This window comes from Sinohyriopsis cumingii, chromosome 18 (genome assembly GCF_028554795.1).
Source record: "Sinohyriopsis cumingii isolate HCF-2022 chromosome 18, ASM2855479v2, whole genome shotgun sequence".
Taxonomy (NCBI): Eukaryota; Metazoa; Mollusca; class Bivalvia; order Unionida; family Unionidae; genus Sinohyriopsis; species Sinohyriopsis cumingii.
In genome coordinates this window covers 75,518,123-75,540,178 of record NC_142978.1, presented here as the reverse complement: position 1 = coordinate 75,540,178, position 22,056 = coordinate 75,518,123, and the positions used below count along the sequence as shown (strand labels likewise).

The following is a 22,056-nucleotide window of genomic DNA, read 5'->3' as shown; positions in this document are numbered from 1 at the left end:
TAGTGTTTTATCTTTGTATAAGTTATAAGTCATAAGCAATCAGAAACTGAACCAGAAAAGCTGCAAAATACTTGAAGAAAGTAGCAGATGCTTTTGGCACTTTTAGTCATATATCATTCAACTTTATCCTTAGCATTTAATGCAAAATGTGTATTCATGAATGGCTGATTCAGGCCATGGCCAATTCGGACCATTATATGGGCCATTCAGATAAAAGGGTGATCCAGACCACGCAGAATATTATATAACTTAGATAAACAATGGAACACATTATAATAGGTTCCTGGCCATTAATGATTTTAAAAGTATGTCTTGTTAATATCTCCAGTCATGATTAGGAGGGATATTAAAGTTATTAAAAAAATTTGAAAGACTTTTTTATTATGTTGTTGTTTGTTAAATTAATTGCTGGAGCATATGGTAATATTACTGAGCATTCATACAGCAGTTTTCTTATCAGAAAGTATGTATGAAGCCTGTGTATTGATTTTATTACCTTTGGCATGCTTTTTATCTGATAAATGCTAATATGATGTTTCTTTTCTTGATGTTACAATCCATGCTGCCAAGTTTTTGCTAAAATTAGATATCACACTATGCCCTTTGTTCTCTGCATAATCATTATACAGTTTAAAGTGTTGTATATTTATGTCTGTAAATTTGTTTCTAACCCTTTAATAAATGGTGCATTAGGCTGGATTCCATAGCAATAATTAGGAGCTGAACCTGTTAGTTTGTCTAATTTTAAGTACATGATTTATTTATATAACATTTTTTGTTGTTCTTTGTACCTGCAGAATTTGGATTCAGTGCATAGTGAATTCAAAATAATAAATGTGGGGGACTGACTTTTTTATCATGTGTTTTATGGAATATTATAGGCATAGGTTGCCTATGGTTTTCATAAAATTTGAAGATCATTGCAGAGGGGGGTTGTGTCATAAATTTAAAGACAATTGGACCAAGTTTTTAAGTAAAATTTTGAATTCTAGTGGCTCATAACTTTTTTAATAAAATCATGAAGGCAAGTGGCCAAGGTTATTTCATAACATGTTTCAAGACAAGAAGCACAGGTTTTCGTAATAAAATTTGGAAGACAGGTGGCCCCTAGATTTGTATTCTCCACAAAATTTGGAAGACAAATGACCCCTGGATTTTTATGCTCCATAAAATTTTAAAAACAAGTGACCCCTTTTTGTAATAAATTTTTATAAGACTTTTACATTTTTTGAGTACAAAATTCTGGAACCCAATGGTTCAGCTCAAGTCAAAATTTTGAAAAACAGCAGTTTTGTAACCAAATCTTGGATGATCCAAGTTTGTTATTAAATTTTGGAGGACCTGTGGACCCAGATTTGTTTTTAAATGTTAGTTTCCCAGGCATTTTAATAAACATCTCAAGACCAATGGCCCAGGTTTTTTGTCATAAAATTTTAATAGACACGTGGCCCAGATTTGTTATTTAAAAAATGTGAAGACAAAGTGGTGCAAGTTTTTTTCTTGAAAACTTTGATTATCATTGGCTTAGGTTGCCTGCAGGTATTTTCTGAAAATTTTGAAGGCCAGTGGTCTAGATTTGTCCATACAAATTTGGAGGATGCAAATGGTGTAGCCAAGGGTATTTCAAGGTTATTAATATACAAGATATTCACATGTTTTGTGAACACCAGTTTAAAATAGAGGAAAACTTGTTAACCAATTTAAACTTGATAGAACAGGTAATGTGGCTTCAAGGTTTTTTATAACATTGGAAGACAATTGGCCCAGATTTGTAGTAAAAACTGTGAAGATGAATGGTGCAACCATGATGATCAATGGCTTGTGTGGCCCACACTTTCTGAAAATGTTTCTCCCTCATTGGTTACATTCTAAATAAATTGCTCTTTGAAATAATGAATTATATTAGTTTTTTTCTAATTACTCATTACAGGTAAACACATGAGACATAATTCCAAACAGTCTCAAAGAAAAACACTAGAGAGAATGAGCATCGAAGAGCTTATCAAGGCAATGGAATCTAAAATAAAGGAAAGAAACATTCTCAGTCCCAAAATCACCGAGACATTTCGTCAGCAGAAAGTCACAGGTGAGGTTTATCATTACATGACATGGGATGAAATCAAAACAGAATTTCCTGATCTTACATATGGAGAGAGGAAAACACTACTTATTATCCGTGATGAGCTTCAGAAGGAAGATGAGAACTTACCTGGTGATGATGAATTACTGTCAGAATCAGTAGAATACAGTGAAGATGAAGATGTGAGACTGGAGGAGGATCTTCAGCGAAGAGTAGAAAGCTTACGGAAGTTTGATACAACATTGAAGACAGGTGATTACTACAGACAGGGTTTTGAGGTCATCACACACGTCACAAGATGTCATAACATGATTGAACCAATACGGGATTTCAGACACGACCCAGACAAAGGCCAGGATGAACTTCTTCGTTGGATGCAAGAGCAAGTTATAAGATTTTCAGCAGCTTGCTTAAATGATCGCACAAATGGAACTCTTTTTTTTGGAATCATGAAGTCAGAAGATCATGCAGAAGTTGTTGGACTTTCAGTTGACAGAGAAATCATCAGTAAAGGTATCAATCAGGCGATCAAGGAATGCTTCTATCCTGACCAATATGATATTGCCATGAAGTGTATCAGAGAACCACAGTTTGTTGATGTTCTGCACAAGAACCCTAAAAGTCCATTGTATGTTATTGAGATAGATGTTGTACCTAATTCAAAACTGACTCAAGAAGAAGCATTTTTCGTGACGTTAAAATGTTTTGGTCAGGCTGAGATGATATTGCTTAGATGGCATGACACAATTGTTGAAAAGATTGAGAATAAAGAATGGCGTGAGTTTATGTCACAGAAACATCAACTGAAACAACTACGGGAGGAGAGAGAAAAGAGTGCAGCACAAGTGAAGCAGATATCTGAAGACTTGCGGACTAAATTTGAAGGGCTTCTTTATGCTGGGAATGATATGAGCGATGACTTATACCGCATGCTGATTTTGAGTCCACTTGATAGTAGCATGGACAAAAATTTTATTCAAGAAAATCTAGATTTTGTGGACAGCCTTGACCCAACTATCATTTTTGATTTTTCCCCAGAAACTGATGGTGACGCAGGAAGCATATATAGGTACATGGAGGAAGAGAAAGAGAAGGTGCTCAAAGTGCTAACGACTGATGACTTTGACAAGAATGGAAAAGAAAATAGAGAAAAACCTGATCGTTTGCCCAATCTTCATGATGAAATTAGGTCCACTCCACTGAAACAGTGGATATTTTGCAATGGATATGGTCCACTTGGCAAATTGCCCCTTGATCTTTTCAATTGGAAACAACAAAGAAGTGAAGGATTCAAAGATACTCTTCGTTTCTATAAAGACGAGATACCAGAGGGCAGAGTAATTGCAATATTTTGCCTCTTTTCGAAGAATTATGATGTTATGTTGGAAGCTGCAGAAGAAGTGTTGATCAAATTTCGGCACCAGTGGATGGTTCTTGCACCTGATGAAAAAATCACTGAAAATTGGATTGCAGAACTTTTGCGCAGGCAAAGTGTGGACAAAGAAACAATCAAGGCAAGGAGCGTCTTAGGAATGCCTTGGAACCATGTAAGTCAAACAGTGTCACAATTTACAGGTTCAAGTGATGAAGCATCTATAGAACTCCCAACCTCAACAGGAGCTTTCTGCCAATTGAAAGAGAAAGTTAAGAATGAATTATTTGACCTTGACATTCTGGGTCGCAACGAATGTCAGAATAATGATATTATAAAAGACCAGCAAAAATTAAAATTGTTGAAGGCAGAAGTTGAAGAACAATTTTTCCGAGGAGGACCTGTTAAGTGGTGGAACTTTTGGTTCTCTGGCCTGGTTCTAAAGCGGCACATACATGACAAGCTTATGAAGCTAGTCAAAGAAACCCTTGATGGCAGTATTGATGAAGAGGATAAAGTGGGTATCATCCATCTTTACCACCAGCCAGGTGCAGGGGGTTCAACCACTGCAAGGCAGATCTTGTGGGACTTGAAGTCAGAATATCGGTGTTGTGTCTTAAAGAGTATCACTGATGAAACCTGTGAACAGATATCAACATTCAGAAGATATGAAGCTGAGGACCCACGACCTTCAGTCATTTTGATTGACAATTTGGAGGAGGATAAGGTAAACCGCCTCTATATACAGCTGGAGGAAAAAGCACGGGTGGAGTCTCGAAATAGTGAGAAACCCTTCAAAGTGTTCTGCCTTCTCCTTCTCTGCCGAAGAAAGACTACTCTGGCTACAAAAGATTTCAAAGTAAAAAAAGACAGGAATTATGTGATGCTGCATCATGAACTGGCTGAGAATGAAATTGCATGGTTTCATGAGAAGAACAGAGACTTAGAAGAAAAACACAAACGTCAAAATGGTGTTGATCCAAAGCTTTTACTATCATTTAACATCATGAAAGAAAATTTTAACCTGGACTACATAAAAAATTCAGTCATGGCATTTTGTAATGACATCACAAAATCCAATGAAAAACAACTGTTGAAGTTTTTGTCAGTGATGAATACATTTGACCTAGATTTTCAGCCTTTACCAGTTAGTGCATTTGATGTGATAATGAATGAAGAAATATCAGTTTCTTTCGGCCTTGTGACTCCAGGGAGATGGCGCACAGGTAGGTCATGGGAGTCCTGCATAAGTGCAGCGCTGAAGGTACTTCTGAACAGAGCGTCAAGAGCTGGTCTCGGGAAACAGATCCCTGGACTGTGTATCGTCAATCACCTTTTTGCAAAGGAAATAATGAATTACATTTTGAAATCTGAAAAGAAAGGAGTCAGTGATGTTATGAAAGAGATGTTAAATTCACCCATAGTTAGATCTAGGAATATGACCCAAAAGCAAGTGTTGAAAATTGTCAAGGATGTTTTGAAGAAACGTGACACTTTAGAGAATGGAATGCAAGAGAAATTTTCTCCTATTGTGATGTTCATTGAGAAAGAAGAAGGACAAGATAAAGCAGCTGAGGTGTTGAAAATGGGTTTTGAAATGACAAATGATCCAATGATTGCGCAGCAACTGTCAAGGTTATTCATACACTGCAAAAACTGGTTAGAGGCAAAGAAATATGCAGAGGAAGCAACCAAGCTGAAGCCACAAAGTTCATTTTTGTGGGATACATTCGGACAAGTCTATAAATCACAGGTCTATGACTGCATTAGGCATTGTTTGCAAACAGGTGAGAAATTGGGACGAGAGGATGCGACTAATATGGTGAAGATAGCTCTTGAAGCTATAGACAAATTCAGAGAGGAGCAGAGGATAAGTGAGCAAGAAAAAATAACATCACAAAACAACAGTGGCTTTGTTGCCGAGTTACGGGCCACAAATATGCTTCTTGATCTCTTTATACAGTTTTCATTTTATCCTGGGGAGGCAAAAGTTCATAAATTTCTCATTGACAGGAAGTATATTCCACCAGAATTTAAGCATTTTGGAGATGAGATTTTAGTTCGCCTAAAAAGTCTTCACAGTGCCGTTGATGATACTATGAGAAACTTGGAAGAAAAACAGAATCACGTGAAAGATGAAACTGTAGATGTTTACAGACGAAGAGAGCAATATTTGTTTAGGGACCAAGTCATAAATTTAAGAGAAAATCTTGACAATTACTTTGGAGAAAATAGTGATGAAATTCCACCTCAGCTAGTATCATTAGATGACCAAAATGCATACAGAACACGGCGCATGAAGCGATTAGGTGGCAGAAGCTTGTCAGCCCTTCTTCGCCTACCTAAATCGAGTGATGATTCACAAAAGTTGGCCAGACTGAGAAATATTATGGCTTTAGCAGAGAGAAATGTATGCTCATTACGTGGGAAAGACCTAGACTATGTGATATACATTGGAGCAATCATAGCCATGAAGTCTTTAAAACTGAAATCCCCACCATTGAATGTAGAACTCGAGTACAATCATCTGTTGCACCTTAGTGAAAAGCTATTCGATATTGGAGTGCATGATAGAGCATATTTAGAAACCTTCCTATACTTGGTAATGCTGCATTGGCCAACAGACAATAGAAAGGGTTTTACTCTTTGTGCCATCCCAAAACTAACAGATGCAATAAGAAAATGGAAAGATGCTTTCTATATGAAGCATCCACATCAGCAGCCCGATGGTAGCATATGCTATAGCCACAGAAAGAAGGACACTACCTATTTTTTCCTCTGTAAGGGGGTCGGTCTGGATGAAATTCTGTACTACGAAGAACTGCACAGAGGAGGTAAATTCATTCGAGGCGATGCTGTTTGGAGAACTCCAATCGCTAAAGAGCGACTGCAGAGATTGACTGGAACGCTTACAAGTGAGGGTACAGAAGTGCTTGTTCAGGTAAGTTTGCCATAGAATTGTTTAAAAATTACTTGTTGTGAAGTGTTTCATTATACAGGACTACCTAATTAACTTTGTACAGTATAGCCATCTGGCTTAGTCATGTTATTAGGCATTTCTTTGTCTTAGTTTGGATTGTGTGTGAGCTGTTAGTATTCAACTGCAGCCTCTTTTTCTACTTTGCCAACTCTCTGTAAGTTTAATATGCATTATACAATATGTCCATGCATAATGATGTTCTCACAGGTGTGAAAATTTGCCTTCATTTGTGTGTTGCAGTGGTACATATTGGATATAATCTATGTAAACTTAGTAATATTTCTTGCCAAATACACTGATACAGTGTACACAGAATTATGTACATTATGTATCATATGTTTAATAGCTGCATGCTCTCTTCTCTGGTCCATAGTAAATATTCATGTTTCACTTTGTTCATTGCCCTGTGTATGACAGGAATGTATACATCCATTATTATATTATTGCATTTATGGTCTCGTGAAGGTGTTCTACTCAGTTTTATGGGCACTGTCAGTTGTTGCACATCTGAGCTCATTTTTATAGCAGTGTACACACTCTGTGCATGGCTATAAATGTCTCCAAGGAATTATCTCTGCTTTGCTCTTCAGTTATTAAAGGTTTACACAAAATCAAATACATGATGTGTTAGCATTAATTATATTTTTCATATTATCAGTCCATTCCTAATCTTCATAGCATTATTTCAGAAATTCAGACAGCTGAGTGAGCTCCTTGATGCCAGTTATGTTTAAATATAGCCTGAATTAAGTCAGGGAGTCTTTATTTAGTGTTTCTTAGATGTATGTTGCAAATAAATAGTAAAAACTATTTGTGTTTGCATGTAAGTTGAGAATTATGAAAAGAAACCAGGTTTACACTCAAGAATTGATTCATCCGACAATACAGGACAGCCTTCAGGATTAGTAGTCTGATCATTTATCTCTTTGTCTCAGTTTGGAATTGGCCTTCTAGATTGAAGTCAACTGGCACCTTCCTCACCTCATCGCAAACCTTCATTATGGCAATGCCAGTGAACTGGCTAGTATTTTTAATCCACATGCTTATTAGTCTATTAATGCAAAAAAGTTTCCATTATTGCTGTTACTACTTGCCAGTACAGACAGGAAAATAAAAAGTAAATACTATTTAATTGTGTTTAAGTACAAAGTCTTATTATAGGTTATTCCATGCTTAATATTTTACTACATGAAATTAGTGAGCCACCAAGGATATTATAGACACCTTGCATCATAGTTTCTGACACCAAGGATATTATAGACACCTTACATCATAGTTTCTGACACCAAGGATATTATAGACACCTTTCATCATAGTTTCTGACACCAAGGATATTATAGACACCTTACATCATAGTTTCTGACACCAAGGATATTATTATAGACACCTTACATCATAGTTTCTGACACCAAGGATATTATAGACACCTTGCATCATAGTTTCTGACACCAAGGATATTATAGACACCTTACATCATAGTTTCTGACATCAAGGATATTATAGACACCTTACATCATAGTTTCTGACACAGGAGAAATTAAGGCACTATAGGCGTTAGTAAATAACAGAAAGGACTAGGTTCATTTTGTCCTCAAAATCACTCAAAAAGTTGGTAGAACATAAATTTTCATGGATAGTTTTATCTCTGTCGAGGAATGTTACAGTACCAAAACAAGTTCCAGTGAATATGTAATTACATGATATGCATGTGCTGACATCATGAGCCACAACATGAAATGTAATGAAACAATATTAGCCATAAATATAACCTTTTGGGGTTTATACTGTATCACTCCTTGAGGTTGATCTCATTCAAAAATGTCAACATAATTTAACATTGACTTTGCTGTATGTATTTCTTTCGTCATGTAAATAATGACTTTCTAAAGGAATATGGATGTATCGGAGGATCCAGAAAAAGTGAAAAATAACCATTTAAACTTATATGTAGTCAGATTTTAAAAAATGATTCTCATTATTTAAATAATAGGTTCTGAACGCCTACATTACTTCATTTACAGCACACTGCAGTCAAGATTTTCCTATAAACATGTCAGATAGAACATAAATGTGAATACATTAAGAAAACGCAAAAGTGAAAAAGCACAATAATGAGTATAAGGAAGTTTTTGATGTAAACAGTTCTTAAAGGTCAAACTTCGGAAAGGGAAGGTCACTAGAACAATGTAGGAATACATATAATTATCATTAGTTGAGTAGGTGGAACTTGTAGCCAGACTATATGAAGTGGAGCCACAGTGGATTGGTGGTTAAAACATTGGACTCATTACTGGAAATTTGCATGTAATGTTATTTCATGATGACATTTGTTTTCCAAAGGCAATCAAAAAGTACAACTGCAGCACTAATCGTTGGACATCCAAGCAGCTTGGACTGTATATGTTGTATATATTAATTGTATTTACTCCGAATTGTGCGAAATTTTCAATGTCAGCTGGAATTGTAAAGTGACCAAAAACATCTTGGAAAACCTTTTGCAAAGGATTTTGCTAAAAATGCTCTGATAATAAAAAGATAAAAGTTATCTCAGTTCTTGCAATTCATCAGTTTACCTCTGTAGCCAGTTAACATTCAGAGGTGGATAAGATTCAACCACTTGTCCACTTTCCTGTAGTTTACAGTGTTTTACATAAAGTCAGATACGGATAAGGAGAATGCTTTTTAAAAGACAGACATATTCAGACTGGAAAATAAGAACAACCTGATCAAGTGGAATGTAGGTCAAGGGAAGTTGAATCAAGATAAATAGACAAGATTATTATTTGTGTCACCTTATCTATGGTGGGAAAAAAGCAGTCATAACAATAGTAATGTTAATGGCAGCATCAGCAGTGTTAAAATTTTTGGGAAGCGCATAACTCCGAAAAAGACAAGACAATATTCAGCGGGACTGTTGTTTTGTAACAGTGCTGTTCCTTGAACTAATCTAACAGTACTTAAGAAAATTAATTACACTACAGTACAGAGATACATTTTTAGAATAAATTTAGTACTTTTATCAGGAAATTTATAGCCAGTGATGCAATTATGGTACAATTGAGAATTGTTGGCATCTGATTCTAATAGCATGATAGTGAAAGCAGGAATCTTCATCATATTGAAGATATATATATATATATATATATATATATATATATATATATATATATATATATATATATATATATATATATATATATATATATATATGAAATATAAATTTATGTATCTATATATACACAGTAGTACTCAAACTAACTTAGCAAGTCACTTGAATATGGAATGTTGATGCACATCACCATTTTACATTTAAACAGTAAATTCTGATGCCAATGTGAAATACAAAACTTTGCTATGAGGTACTGATACACTGTATATACATTCAGAAATCTATTAGTAAAATCTGACAGTGGCCGAATTTAGACAAAAGCATATCTTATTCCCACAAGGCAAAACTAATATCATGAATAATTTTGAAAATTTTCATATCCAAAATAATGTGAGGATCCTTTACAAAATTGTTTCCAGGTTACTTCTCCATCTGGAAACAAATCAACAATTTCCATTCCAACAAGCCTACCGATAGGGCAGAGAGGTCTTTGGCAGAAGCGGGTGTATTTTGTCCTTGGGTTTGGATGGTCAGGCCCAAAAGCTTACAATGTAACCCAGCATGACCCCTCAATCAATGGGAGCGGTGATGCCAAGGCACAGTCACGGGGAGCAAACATTGTAAGCACTCATAAACATTCAGATGGTTCTGATAAGGATTCTGATGAAGATGATTTCGAAGACACTACAGTTACAACTCAAGTTTACAGACGACAGGCATCCAAAGTGAGCACACCACAGACAGCTTCAAGTTCTCTCCAGATCTTTCAGGAGCTGCAGAAAATTGATATAGAAATATCAGAACTAGAGAAAAGCCCTAATGAGGTATGTAGTGTTCTGTTTCCATTTTTTGGTTCAAAGACTGCATGTAGTGCAATAATTCCATATGTCATTGTCAGACTACAATCTGATGTTGACTGTGTGCTGTTGATAATAAATATGGAAATGTTTTGCGAAGTGTTTTACCATGTATGTGAATAAAGTGCTTCACACTTAAAAGCTAAAGGTTCCTAGCCTTGCAGTCACTTACTTTTTAATGAAAAATGACCCAGATATGTACCCTTCATCAACATCAATCATTAATTTAAATTCCTTTTGATTATTTGGAATTAAAGTCAAACGGTTTTGATGCTGTTTACACAATACACATTGCTATTTATTTAAAACCAGTTGGCTCTAATAAGTCTATGTCTTGTATATTTGATGAATCACTGTATGGTGTTGTAGGCCTCTACCTATATATAGAAATGTGGGGTTGTTTGTTGTCTTGCATATGGGTCACATACCATTAGTTCGTGTGTGATGCATGCGATTATTTACATTTTCTGCTCCAGTTAATCCACCACCATCCCTGCCATATGCCACAGGGGTGAGGTGGTGGTGGTGATGGCTGATGTTTATTTGTTCTGTTACCTTCTTTTTATCTTATGTATTTCATGTGCAATTACATTGCTTGCCCCCCCCCCCCATACATGTGCCTCTACAGCACCTTTGTTACTTGCAGTAGTGCATTTTCTCAAGTGCAGCTCATTAGCCAGTTGTGTGCTCAGGGTTAATGTCTCTCTTATAACTCCATAGAGGGGGTGTTCATTTTGTGTTGCTTCATTCTCCTGCCCCGAATACTACATTTGTCTCTACAGATCCATAGTTACTTGCAGTAGTTCGGTGCACTGCTCCTTTCTTGTACAATCAGATTTACCTGTTGCAGCTCATTAGTTGCACATTGATTGGTATATATGCTGTTCCTTATCCTGTTGCACCATACTGTACTGTATGTTCCGTAGTGTATTTGTTCATTTGGGTTGTTCCATTTCGCATTGTTCTTTTGTTCTCTTACCCCAGTACTAGATGTACCTCTACAGATCCTTAGTTGGTTGCAGTAATTCTGAGTTTCTGAAGTGCAGATGCTCCTTAGCCAGTTGCATGCACAGAGTTAATATCCCTGTTGCAGCTCCATAGTTAGTTGCACCATGCTTGGTATTTGCTGCCCCATAGCTAGTTGTACCATATAAAGTGTAACCCTCCTATAACATGGTAGTTGGGGTCATTAGAATCCGATTGTTTTATAGATTGAACCATTATAACCGACCATGTCAATTAGCTGAAGATAATGATTCATTTACCTAAAATATGGTGAATGAAGGTAGTAAAAGCATTTGCAGAAAAACATGCTTTTGATTAAATTAAGACAAATTAGTCTGAAAAAAATGTATATTGACAATTTACAGTTGTGTATTACATTATCCAAAATCTATTAAGTACTGCACCTTAAATCTATGAATTGAAGTACAGATCACATGTTATAAACTTCATGTATGACTCACATCCTGTTAGAAAACATTAATAACATGTATTTATAAAAAAATTGTTAGTCCTCATTTTCATCTATATCCGATTGTCACTACAGTTGTTGCAAGTAGCACATAGATATAGCTGTTTACATGCTACATGTACATGTACTTAAATTGGCCTATGATTTTGGTCAGCTAGAGACAGTATCAGCTTGCCGAGGCCTCCCAGGGGATGAGGCTGTTGGTAGGCAAATGAAAACTTGAACAAATTAAAATGTTTTAAAGACATCATTGTAAGATACCCCATCTTCAATTAAATTGACAGCCATGTATCTAATGTTTCAGAATATTGGAAATTTAATTTGCATTTTATGCCCTCGTTGGTAGCGACTGTAAGCATATTTTTTCCTGCAAAAATGAAACTTTCATATCACAGTAAACATGTTTCAGCCACTTTGGATAATGCAACAGTATATCAGATTCCATTCTTTTTAAGTTTGGAGCTGACTTTCTTTGATGAAAGGTTATCTGTTTTCATTGAAGATTGTAGTCAGCTTTCTTTGATGAAGGGTGCATGTGTTTTTGAAGTTACTGCTAAAAGGACAGCTTTAGAGGACCAAACAGATGCCAGCTGTTTCTTATTGTGGCGGCAACTTCAAATAATTGTAGAACATTGAATGAGACTGATGTTTTTTTAATTTGCTTAGAATTATATAGATATGATTTCGTAGCCTCAACATGATTTGTTGTGGTAATATTAGTACTAAGAATTATACAGAACGATCGGTGCTTCAAAGGTGATCAGTATTCCTTGAAGTTTCAACAAAACTATTTTTTTCTGGGTACATTTTAAAGACAAAAGGAATAACCCATTGTTTGGTCTATTGTAGCAGTTACTTTTCCTGCCTTCAAAAGTTGGTTGACTGTAGCTAGTCTTGGTAGCATCAACAAGTGTATTTTATGGTGGGTGGGTGGGTGGGGAGTGTTGTGGGATTTTTTTCCGTGACATTTCTGGTGGAGGACTGATGCAGGCCAACAGACTATAAATACACAGGTGTTCTGTTCTGACAGGGATTACTACAGTAAATATGAGTATTGGATTTAATTCTATGAGTGACAAGAAGAGGAATTTTAATTACCATCTGCAGAGGTCATTACAAATAAATGTATTAATTACTAGTGGGCGGCCAATAATATGACACTATTTTGTCTGAAAGATCCATTATGAGATAGGGCCTTGTCCGGTTGATCTCTGCTACCAGAAATGTTATATAAAAAAGGAAATGTAGAGATCTCACATTATACAGTACTGACAGGCCAGATGTCAGAACAAGCAGATTATGATATAACAATGCACTGTTAAGATGGTTTGTCAATAGAAATAAAGAATTTGTTTATCTAGCAATAGATAAGTTCGAATTCATTTTATATCCTGTTTGCGGCTTTCTTTCATGATGCCTCTGAATTTCTTCACTCCAAAGCCCAGGTTGTATATACAAATTTAAACAGTCAATAATGTTGGGGAAAATATCGCTAGATGGTATATTTTGTCGCCAGTGAGGAATAAAAATCTCAATTTGCAACATTGGCAAAGCCCAGTGCGATCTCTGAATACACTTTTTACACATTATTTTTCATACTTTTATGAAGAAAAAACTTTCATTGTACAAGAAAAATACATGTATATGAAGTTGAAGGCGCCATGCCACAATTGTGTTATATTAAAATTGATACACAATCTCATCCCCAACAATGATAATATACTTTTTACATGTTACTTTTCATACTTTTAAGAAAGAAATTTTTTTGTATGTATGTATAAGAAAACTACATGTACATGAAATTTCGGGAGCCACGCCACAATTATGTTATATCCAGATTATTGTTATAATGAAGTGTGCTATAGTGGGGTCACACTGTACTCTAATGTATTTTCCTTCACTTTTTATCATGTGTTTTTGTTGTATGCTTACAAGTTAGTCAGAAATTATACTTTTTAACATTACTTTTCATACTTTTAAGAAAGAATTTTTTTTTTTTTTAATGTATGAGAAAAGTACTTGCACATGAAATTTCGGTAGTCATGCCACAACTGTTATATCCGAATGATGTTATCATGAAGCATGCTATAGCTCGGTCACACTGTACTCTAATGTATTTTCTTTCAGTTTTTATCTTGAGTTTTTGTTATATGCTTACAAGTTAGTCAGATGTTGCTGATTGTGTGCCACATTTTTACATACTAATTAAATTTAAGACATATGCTCCTTTTTCTCTTTAGAGGCAAAACATCATCACTCATTCCACAATATTTGAATTGTGGTTGATGATAATTTCCGTTTTGAGTCACCTGGAAGTGGCAGTATACGCTAATGTATGATTTTGGTTTAGTAGAAAAGCGTGACAAAAAATGCTATAATACAGTGAATAAAATAGTACATATTACTAAATCTGTCAGCAAGGAAGCAGCGGTTATACCCTGTACAACTAAAGACAAAAAAATAAAACTGTTCAAATGCAGTAATATATAGAAAAAGTTCTGCCATAATCATACATGTAAACCTAATGGATGGAGGATTTTCCTTCGGTGATGAATTGTGCCTACCATCCTTTCATGGCACTATCTGAAATATCCAGTGTGTAGAAGAAAAAATATCTCAATTTTTTTCTCACCCACCTTCCACTGTAGTGTATTTACAGCAATACTGCCCGTGATCGCATGACTGAATTGACTTAAACAGGGCAAGATGATTTAGTTGCTTAATTTCAAGCAGCATAAAAGAACTGTCACCCCTTTCATTCAGTTGCCAGGGTTGGTTGGCTTCAGTGTTTGAGGTTTGTTACATGGATTTTACTATGTGTGATCAAAAGTAATACCAAAAGGAGTAAAGAGATTCATTGATTATGGTTATGAAACAAAGTGTTTAGCTTTGCTGTTTAAAGTTTGCTGCAATATCCAAGATTTGTCTTCCAGTGCTGAAATGCCAGAACCTAACTAAGCAACTGCAATGTCAAATGAAATTCACTGATGGATGGAATCAGGAGCTTTGTTGGTTGGAATCGAGTTCAAAGGACTTGAATATATATCCTACATACATTCTGCCCTTCCCATAAAGCTTGTTTTAAAATCTGCTGTGGTGGCAAGAATGACATACATCGTGCAGCATTAAACATGACAATGAATATGCCATCACTGAAATCATTGTTTTGCAAAATCTGCATCAAATGTTCATAAAGATATATGTGCTTTGACACTGTCCACTTTATAGCTGAACTTTATCTCTCATTTACGGGAGCAGATCAGTTTTTAGATCCATTCAAAATAATATTACTTGACTCGGATATCGCACAAAAATTCTACTACAAACATAAAAACTCACACTTTGGGTCCTCAGTGGGATTTTAAAAAATTTAAGACAATTGCATTTCACTAATTTCATTGAAAATCTTCCCTTCTTTGAAGTCAAAAGTCACAACCAAATATAGCAAATATCCCAGTTTATACTAAACTGAATTTTAATCTGTTAACTTATGTCACATGAATGCATATTATACATTTTGTATATTTTCAATTAATACATGAGGTGTATTTTGTTTTGCATTCTTCTCTGTATAGTCTGTGTTTACAGTATGTACATTCTTGGTAGAATCTTAAACTCTGCCAATATTTCTTTCTAAATGTGACAGGTGTGATGTTGAAATACTGCAGTTTCATATCTTCAGATTCCATGTTAGTATCTTCAGATTTCCAGATTCTATTATATGCATAGTTTTAATGTTATACATATAAATTTTCTAAACTTGATCATTCCTGTCAGTATGCATTTGATGTCTGATGACATATGTTTATCACCAGAACCATAAAAATACATCAGTAAGCATACAGCAAGTAGGAATAATATAATCAGTGCCATCTGTTATAATTGGACTTTGCAGTAATGATCCCTTATGACAACAAATGGCTATTTGCATCTCATACTGAAAAGGAAAAAGTGACCCAGGTTCACTATATTACAGATGCTAAATCTGGAAGACATATCCATGTATTCCCAATTACAACAACAAGCCTTGGGTGTCTCTTATCTTACAGGAGGAAACAAATTCTTTTTTGATGCTTAGTCCAACTATATTGGCAAAATGGCTTACACTTTCTTTAGATCTTGTTTGTGTATTTATTTAAAATCGGAGACTGTTCATTGACTATAAAATGTCTCAAAAATCTGATAATCGTTAGTTATATATAGACATGTAGGCATATATATATATATATATATATATATATATATATATATATATATATATATATCATAATTTGAAACATGCTTCAGTGTCAAGGGATTAAATGCTGCCCATCTGTTGTCCATCAGCCAGCCCATCTGTTGTCCATCAGCCTGCCCATCTGTTGTCCTTCAGCCTGTGCATCTGTTGTCCATCAGCCTGCCCATCTGTTGGTCTTTAACTGAATCATCCTAATCATTGGCTAGAAATTCTTCAAACTTGACATTTTCAGTTTGGGAATTATAGGCAAGATCAGTAAAGGTTTCATTTTCTCAGCAAGTGTTCTTGGAGGAAGTCAGATAATAATTTAGACAAGGTTTTTCTATCTGGTTCTTGGAGGAGGATATTAATGTGTGTGTGTGTGTGTGTGACAACTGGATTTTGGGCTAGGACAATCAGGTCATTGTTCTTGCAGGTGGTAGGGAATAGAAGGTCTAAACTATTACCATTTCAGATAAGGAAATATTTAATAAAACACAGATTTGCAATATGAAGCTAATGAAGTTGTTCTTAAGCTGTCGTTTATCAGGATATGCACATGCCTAGATTTCTTGAAACCTTTTTTATATTTTAATATATCTAATTTTCAGAAATAGCATTTTTTTATGGATTACCCTAGTTTGAAATATTTATAACCGCTACATTCCTCGCTGAAAAGAAGTAGACAGTATCTTTAGTGTTTTGATAATGTAGACTGTTTATGAAGTGCTTTTCTCACATGAAAACTTTAATAGAGGAATGATAATTCATTAAATTTAATTTTTCAAATAAAGTTTTTGCTGAATATAAACTTTCACAAAATGTACACTTTGAAAGTTATATGGCTGTTTCACACAACTGGTGTAAGCTTATAGAAGCAATCACATGTATGTATTTTGATCAAACCATGTGTTGAAACCTTTTATCTGTAATGTTGTCTTGCTGTCTGTTCAGTTTGGAACCATTCTTGCTAATACAGGTCTCTGATTTAATTTATCAAAATACCACATCTATGAAAAAAACAGGGAGAGAAGGAGAAAGAGAGAGACAGAATTGTTAATAGCCTGGTTATTTATGACTTGGATAAGGTGGAGTATTGAACATTTAAATAGACTCTTCTTTATTTTCAAATACACTGCATGATAATTATCATTTTATCTTCAGTTTAAAAGATGAATATCTCAGCCAAAAAAAACCATGAATAAGAAAACCTGTGATGGAATAATGCTTGACCTACTCAAGAATGGCGGTGAATCATTTTATAATCTGTTAAGGAAGTATTACCCGTAATTTAAAAAAAATACTTCAGTAAAACAGTGGATTTATTATGTCCTATTTGAAAGGGAATGTTGCAGTTATTAATCAGATTCGATGTTGGTAATTAGACGTGCAGGCCAGATCCATAGATCATGGTTAGAATGAGCAATGTACCAGACTGTGTTCATCATTTTTAGTCAGATATCATGGTTAGAATGAGCAATGTACCAGACTGTGTTCATCATTTTTAGTCAGATATCATGGTTCGAATGAACAATGTAGCAGACTGTGTTCATCATTTTTAGTCACATATCATGGTTCGAATGAACAATGTAGCAGACTGTGTTCATCATTTTTAGTCACATATCATGGTCTCCTCTGTAGTTGTGATAGGACAATGGTTTATTGTGACTTGCATCATTTTAACTTTTACCTTGTTGTGTTTGTAGTATAATTGAGTAATGTAGTATTGTTTTCAAACATTCAGTCATGCTGTTATACACTTTCATTTTGGCTATCACTGTTAAAAAAATCTGCATTGATTTTGCTCTCATGCCAATAATTTTGGTGCTTAAATCTCAACACTTTTTCAACTGTACTTACATTGTGCTATGTTGCTTTCTGCAGCACTGTGTTTCCTCTGCTTGCAATGCTACATAAGTTGTTGAATATTAGCCCCTAATCCAAGTATTTATCCTCTTTCTCTTAAATGTTTTATTAATTGTATTGCAGTAATAAAGTACATGAACTTAATCCCTGAACAATTTCTGTGCATCTAAATATTTTTTAAATTATTATTGTCTGTTTGATTGTGATCATGATGATTGACACATAATGGTGCCTGAAAAGACTTGTACGTAGTCAACTGCCAGGAGTTCCAAAAGTATTTCATAACCTTCATGACCTCTCCAAAAGGTTCAGACCTTGGGGTTCAGGCCAAAAGGTTATATTAGTATATCTTGACACAACCGATCAAGAGAAATTACGGACAACTTAATGACAATCTGGTTTAATTTAAGTTTCTTTTGTTTAAATCAATTGTAGCATATGCTTTAATAAAAGCCAGTACTAAATACACATGAACACCAGGAGAGATCTCAGTAGTGATACCGATATTATATATGATAAAATAATAAGGTGTAAAAGATAATGTCATTTAAAAAGTATTTACTTGAGTACTGTTTAGTACTGTTTCTTCCTCTAAGCACATTTTCCACTAAAAGGTTAATGCACGTAGTTTATATCAAATATTATCATGCGAGAACCATATATCTTGCAGTGACCAGTGCTTTTGACCTTAGATCAAAATATCAATAGCCTTTCTTACTCATCGTATAAGCCATCCACAAACTTGAGGAGGTTACATGGTCAAGAATGTATAGTATTACTACTTCTTCATTACTATGGTTGATGGTGGACCAGTTTTAAACCTAAGCTAACACTTTCATCCAGTAAAAAGTCTGTGTGCTATTAGGTAATCTGTTGTGAACTCAGTAAAAATTTAATGATTAGTTCTGCAGTTTCTCCAGTATCAGTATTTGATGGTGGGTCTATTGAAAAGCTGTTCTATTTATTACATAAAAGCTAAAGCATTTGTTAAATTGTGTTAAACAGAAATCAGCATTTTAGAGTGTTTGTTCTTTCTGTAACATTTCAAAATTGACTTTTTCAATTCCTGTGGATGTTTTCCTGACTAACAAAAGTCATTGGCTTTTGTGAAATAACCTTATCTAGTTCTTTGTTAAACTTGTTTTCATCTTCCTTTTTGTTCATTATTTGTAATGAAATTTGGAAGGCTGACTGACCATGATCTTAACATGATAAAAGATTTATAAGTGAGCTTACAATATTCTATAGACAATTAGTTGTTTTATGTTTAATGCTATTTCTCAGTGCATTAGACAGGCTTTACATGGTGGCCAGTATAACTGGTGGGGGGAAGAAACCAGGTAAAACCTGGTAAAGTCACTGACCCACGGGAAGCTACTGGTAAGCTTTCTCACATACCAACATTTGCCAAGCGTGAGACTTGAACACACGTAGACAGTGGTGAGGTGGCAGTAATCACTAAATGCAAGTACTTTTAGACCACTCAGCCATCCAAGGCCCATATATAATTTGAAATATTACCATTTATAAATAAATAGATACAAAGAAATATTGTTAATCTGCAAAAATATATAGGCTGTGGAATGTCATGTTTTTCCTCATCTTTTATTTAACATCTGTAACTTTAATTGTTTAGTGTTATTTGATTTAATTATATCTGATTTAATATATATTTGTTTCAGTTTAATTGTTTGTCAGTTTTAATTTTTAAAAATATTTTTTATTACATGCTATTGTAACATAAATTTATTCACTAGAGATGATACTTTTTCAGTAAATAATTTGACCTTGACTGTTTATAAACACCAGGTGTTGATCTAAACCCTGACCTTGATTCAAAATTTGTAGCAACCACGTAAACAAGTTCTAATTTTATTTTAAAATGATTGGTTGTTGTTGAGGTCATGATGGGACTGTGTGTTTGAGATGTAAACAATTTTTTATATTTTTTATTTCTTAGAGTAAAATGATTGGTTTTTGTCAGGGCCACACTGGGTGGACGTGATCTTTAACAAGTACCTAATTTCTACGAGCTTCCAGAACATGATCACGTGACCCACAGTTTACATTTTAGAAGACGATATAACCTTTGTTTTGGAAACTTATTTTTTCTGGAAGCTGGGCTGTTACATTGGAAGTTGTATGTTGTACTGTTTGGAGTTATTTCAAATTATTTGGATTCAAAAGGCATAATTCTTTTTTCCTGAAAAATACATGTGTTTGTGTTAGATTCTTAATCAAATACAGTTCCTATTAGAAATTTATTTAGATTTCCAAAACTGGAGTGATAATTCTTGTTTCTACAAGGAACTGTAGACTTTAAAACTACAGGTTACAGCATACATCATCATCTTCCATCTTGGATTCTTCATCAAGATTCGAACTTGAAATCAGTAGAACATTTTGTTATTAAAACTACTAAAATTTTATTCTTGGATTATTCTTGGATAATTTTTGGATTTGATTCTATAAAACCATAAGTTCATATTTTTTTCATTTTTACAGAATTTTTCCAGGGAAATATATTGTATTTTATCAAAGCTTGTTGTTTTCACTCTTTCTTGTGTTACTGTTTATTTGAGCCTAAACACGTGACATAAGATTAGGAATTAATGTGGGTGGTTTGGGGTCAATCTTGGAAGGTGATATCTTTCTTAATGTTTTTATTTCTTTGTTGTTATATGGTTAAAACTTTGATTTCAATTGGCATCATATACAGTAGTCAGTATTTTGCTGATGATATGCCAATATCCTCTACAGCTGCTGCTAATTCCCCCAAAAAATTGGAAAACTGGAAAATAGGGCATGTGAATTAATACATGAGGGAATGGAAGACATGAAAATCTAGAAAACTTAAATGAATGCAGCAGGGTGTACAAGCTGCAAACATCACAGTGATGCAAATCTCTGATTATCATAATTAACACAAGTAGTATAATTTTAAAAGCACTAATAAAATAAAAGATAAAATATTAGGTGTTCTTTCTGTTTACTTGCACTCAGTGTGGAAGGTGTCGGTGAAGATGACCTTCACATGGTACATTCCATGTGACTCTTTCAGCCTTTCTGACCATGAACAACACAAAATGTTATCATTGGACAGGTGCATGTAATAAAAGTCAAATGAATGATAAAATACCATCAATAAAAGATACAGAAATACATTTGGAAAAAGCTTAATCATTCAATACTAACTTCATATTTCAGGAGATTTGTAGAAGTATTATATGTTTAACTTCTTTTCTTTGTAGGATAAAAAAAACCAACTAATATGTTTTAAAATTATTAAACAATAGAAGTTATTGCAGATCATGATAATTCCATCTTGAGTGACAAAAATGCTTAAAAGTGATCAATCTGGTCTGTTTTTCATGCTTCAGTCTGTTTTCTTAGCTCTACTGGTTCTATGTGCATACCAGAAGAGTTTATGGGATGGCCTGTCACCTGTCCAGTAGCACAGGTCTGTTTTAGCTACTCCTCCTAAACCATGTTTAGGACTGCCATGAAACTTTACACTAACTGTCATACTCTGGTCTAGTTGACTATGAAAACACGGTTATTGGATATGGACTCTTCAGTGGTGTTCTTGAAAATATTTTTATTAGTACTTCTGAATAGAAAGTCATAGTGACATGGACGTTTTCAGCACAGACTTTTTATGATGTCTGGTTGGTCATTTTTGAAACTTTGTGCTGCTTGGACAACTTGAAAATCTTGCAATTGTTACTCTTTTATGAAAGACTCATATTGATGTGGAGTTTTTACTGCAATACTTGCTGTGACATAGTTGGGCTCAAATGAAAATGGTGCCATATTGACAATCTTGTTATTGTTACTCCTTCTGAATAAGTAGGCATATCTACATAGGGTTTTCATTAAAAACCTTTTCTGATGTCTTTTTTTCCCTTAATAAAAATGATGCCTTTCTGACATCCAGTATGACCACCTATCAGTCATCTTGAAAATATTGTCACTACTCACTTATTTTAATTGTGTAGTCAGTGAGAAGGGTGCCCATCTAATGACCAATATGGCAACCATGGCAGTAATCTTCTAAATCTTTTCATAACTCATAAATGGAAAATGATCTAGATATGGGGTT

General features: G+C 34.5%; 1 protein-coding gene across 1 annotated transcript in view; it reads left to right on the top strand.

Moving 5' to 3' along the window:
• The window catches only part of LOC149777005 (sterile alpha motif domain-containing protein 9-like), a 37,812-nt gene that overhangs the window by 5,099 nt on the left and 10,657 nt on the right, over positions 1 to 22,056 (top strand). The window contains exons 4-5 of the mRNA XM_089941371.1: positions 1,931 to 6,393; positions 9,961 to 10,365. Of these exons, the coding sequence (XP_089797497.1) occupies positions 1,931 to 6,393; positions 9,961 to 10,365 (4,868 nt within the window). The remainder of the gene's footprint in view (positions 1 to 1,930; positions 6,394 to 9,960; positions 10,366 to 22,056) is intronic.